General features: G+C 63.6%; 1 protein-coding gene across 1 annotated transcript; it reads left to right on the top strand.

Moving 5' to 3' along the window:
* Positions 1-327: 327 nt before the first annotated feature.
* IER5 (immediate early response 5) lies at positions 328-1,840 on the top strand. Its single transcript, XM_064454524.1, has one exon. The coding sequence runs from the start codon at positions 404-406 to the stop codon at positions 1,148-1,150; it is 747 nt and encodes a 248-aa protein (XP_064310594.1). The 5' UTR covers positions 328-403; the 3' UTR covers positions 1,151-1,840.
* Positions 1,841-2,860: the final 1,020 nt, after the last annotated feature.

Here is a 2,860-nt window from a genome sequence, read left to right on the forward strand (position 1 = left end):
GCCAATATTCCCACTGCCGCCTGTTGGTCTGATCAAGCCAATGTGGAGCGCAGTGAAGCTGGGGTGCTGGTAAACCTGGGGTGCTGCTCGCTGTCCTGCCCACTCTCCCCCGGCCTCTGCCGAAGCAAGTAGGGCTCACCAAGGCCCGTGCGCCGGCGTTGCCGCTTTAAGAGCCCTCTCCGCGGGGCGAGCGTTCGAACCCGCTCCCCTGCCTCCCCATTGGCCGCTGCGGGCGCGCGGGGGCCAGCCGGCGGTTGGAGCGCCCTGATTGGCCGGGGCGGCTGGGGTATAAAAGGCGGACGGGCGCGTGGGTTCTCCTCAGTCGGCGGCGGGAAGAGGTGCGCCGGGGCGGCGGGTGGGTGGGTGGAGGCGGCAGGCGCGGCGTTCGACCCTGTTTCCCCCCATGGAGTTCAAGCTGGAGGCGCACCGCATCGTCAGCATCTCGCTGGGCAAGATCTACAGCGCGCGGGGTCAGCGCGGCGGCCTCAAGCTCCACAAGAACCTTTTGGTATCGTTAGTGCTGCGCAGCGCCCGGCAGGTTTACCTCAGCGAACCGGGCTGCCCTCCCGAGCCGCCCCCCGCCTCCTGCGGGCCTAGCGAAGAGGATCCGCCGCCCTGCGGCAACGCCTGGGCGGCCGGCGAGCCGCCGCCGCCGCCCCCGCAGGACGAGGCGGCTAGGGGCGGCCCACAGATGCCCGGCGCGGACTGCGAGGGTTCCCGGTCGCGGCGCTGTTGCTGCGGATGTTGCTGCTGCTGCGCGGCGGCGGGCGGCGAGGCGGCCTGTGCCACCGCAGGAACCGCGACCCCCCCGCCGCCCCACTGCCCCCGCAAGCGGAGCGCCGGCGAGCGGGGCCACGCCGGCTCCCCGGTGAAGAAGCCCCGCCGCGAGGTGGAGGAGGAGCCGCCGCCACCACCGGGTGAGCAGGAGGACATGGAGACAGGCAACGTGGCCAGCCTCATCAGCATCTTCGGCTCCAGCTTCTCGGGACTGCTCAGCAAAGAGCCCAAGGGCCGGCGGCGGGCGCCCCTTGAGGGCGGCGAGGCTGAGGCGACGCCCGCCGAGGCGGCGGCAGAGCCGGGACAGATCTGCTGCGACGAGCCGGTGCTGCGGACCCTTAACCCCTGGAGCACGGCCATCGTGGCCTTCTGAGGCACCGGCCGCAGAGACTTTCCCTCCGCCGCCGGGAGGGGGAGGGGGGGCCCGGCGCATGGACGGGCAGCCGGACCGAGAGGTGACACCCCCACTTCCTCCCGCCCTTCCTCCTCCGCCTCCCGCAGCACCGGCCCGGCGGAGGAGGGCCCCCGCCGCAACGGACTGGGCGGGCAGCGCCGCGTGGCTCCGGCGCCGGTGAGTCCCGGCGCCCTGCCCCGCCGCACGGGAAGGACGGCGGGGCGGCAGCACTTCCCCCGGGTCCCCGCCGCCGGCACCCGCCCTGCCCCGGGCGCGCCCCGGCCCGCCCGGAATTCCCCTTCTCGGCCGGGTCGGCCCCCGGGGGAGGCTCCCCGGCTGCCGCCGACACGGGAGGTACTCCCAGAGGGTAATATTTTAAGGTTGGAAAGTATTAAGTTTATTAAATAAAGTCTCTATTTTGGAAAGGTTTAGGTCAGAACTATTACATGGTGCTTTTTAAAAGTGTTTATTGAGAGAAATGAAGTTTACAGACGGTCTGATGGCAAGTCCGTGAGCCTGTTCCTTAGGCTTGGTAACTCCCGGTCTTTGTTGTATAAAGGCTGGGCGCTCCCGTAGGGATTTTTGTACAGCGTTCTTCAGTGATGTTACCTTGTTTTGTATAAAATGTAATTCTACGTGTACAACACGTATTAAATATTTTCAACTGCACGAGCCTAGTCCCTGTTTTTGCCCCTGCTTGGCTTTGGGGGGGGAGGAGGGCCGCGGGGAGCCGGGCAGGCACAGCCAGGGTGTGGTTGCTGCATGTCTGTGGCTGGATCCGCCCTGCCTTGCCAGAGGCTTGGGGTGGGTTAGAGTCCAGCTCCTCTGGGAGCCGGGAAGCAAGGAAACTTCTGTCAGGGCGACTGGAGTCCTTCCCAGGGTCTTCCAGGTGCTCTGGCTGCAGCCTCTTCCTGGGGCCACAGCTGCCGTGGCATTTGAGGTCTTACTCAGAAAGTACCTAATGTGCAGAGTCACTCTTGTCTGTGGGTGGAAGGCGGTTGCTAAATCCCAGAAGAGCAGCTGCATGTGTCCCGGCCCTGCGGCATGGCCGGGTGGAGGGCTGGCCTCTGGCTTTGCCTGCTCAAAGGTCTGGGCTGGGGCTCTGTGAGCAGATCCTTACTGCGCACGGGCTGTGCTTGCTGCTGCTCTGCCGGAGATATTTTTCAGTGTGCCTGTTTGCTGTTACTTGCAAAATAGTTAAAATGATGAATATCAGGGGGGTGGGTTTCTTTCATTATCAGTACAATTATAACTGGGTTAGAGTTCCTGCTCTTAGGGGTGGGGAGAAAAATTTGGCCTCTGCTTCACAGTGACTGCGGAGTGTCCCGAGGCGCTGTAATTAGACTGAACTGGGGAACTCTTTTCCTGTTTCTTGCTGGGAGATTCACTAGAGCCTTCTCTGCTCCTAATTAATGAACGTTTCAAGTGAGGACTGCATCTCTGGCGAGTCAAGGAAGATATTTGCAAGCTGTGAAACACAGCCTGTGATATCTGGCCGAACCTTGGGGGCCTGGCTTGGGTGGGAGAGCTGGGGAGCGGTGTGGGAGATAAGCAGTGACCAACTTCACGAGAGCTTTCTGCTCTCTGCTTTCTCTGGCCCAGCGGAATAAGCACTGTGTTGGGGGGCGCTGGGGTTTTACACCTTGTTTCTATGAGAACTGGAAGTGTTGGGCTTGGTCCTCCTGAAGC

The sequence above is a fragment of the Phalacrocorax carbo genome, chromosome 6, assembly GCF_963921805.1.
Source record: "Phalacrocorax carbo chromosome 6, bPhaCar2.1, whole genome shotgun sequence".
NCBI classification, from domain to species: Eukaryota; Metazoa; Chordata; class Aves; order Suliformes; family Phalacrocoracidae; genus Phalacrocorax; species Phalacrocorax carbo.

Coding starts and splice junctions, on each gene's coding strand:
- IER5 (XM_064454524.1), top strand. CDS start 404: ATGGAGTTCAAGCTGGAGGCGCACCGCATCGTCAGCATCTCGCTGGGC.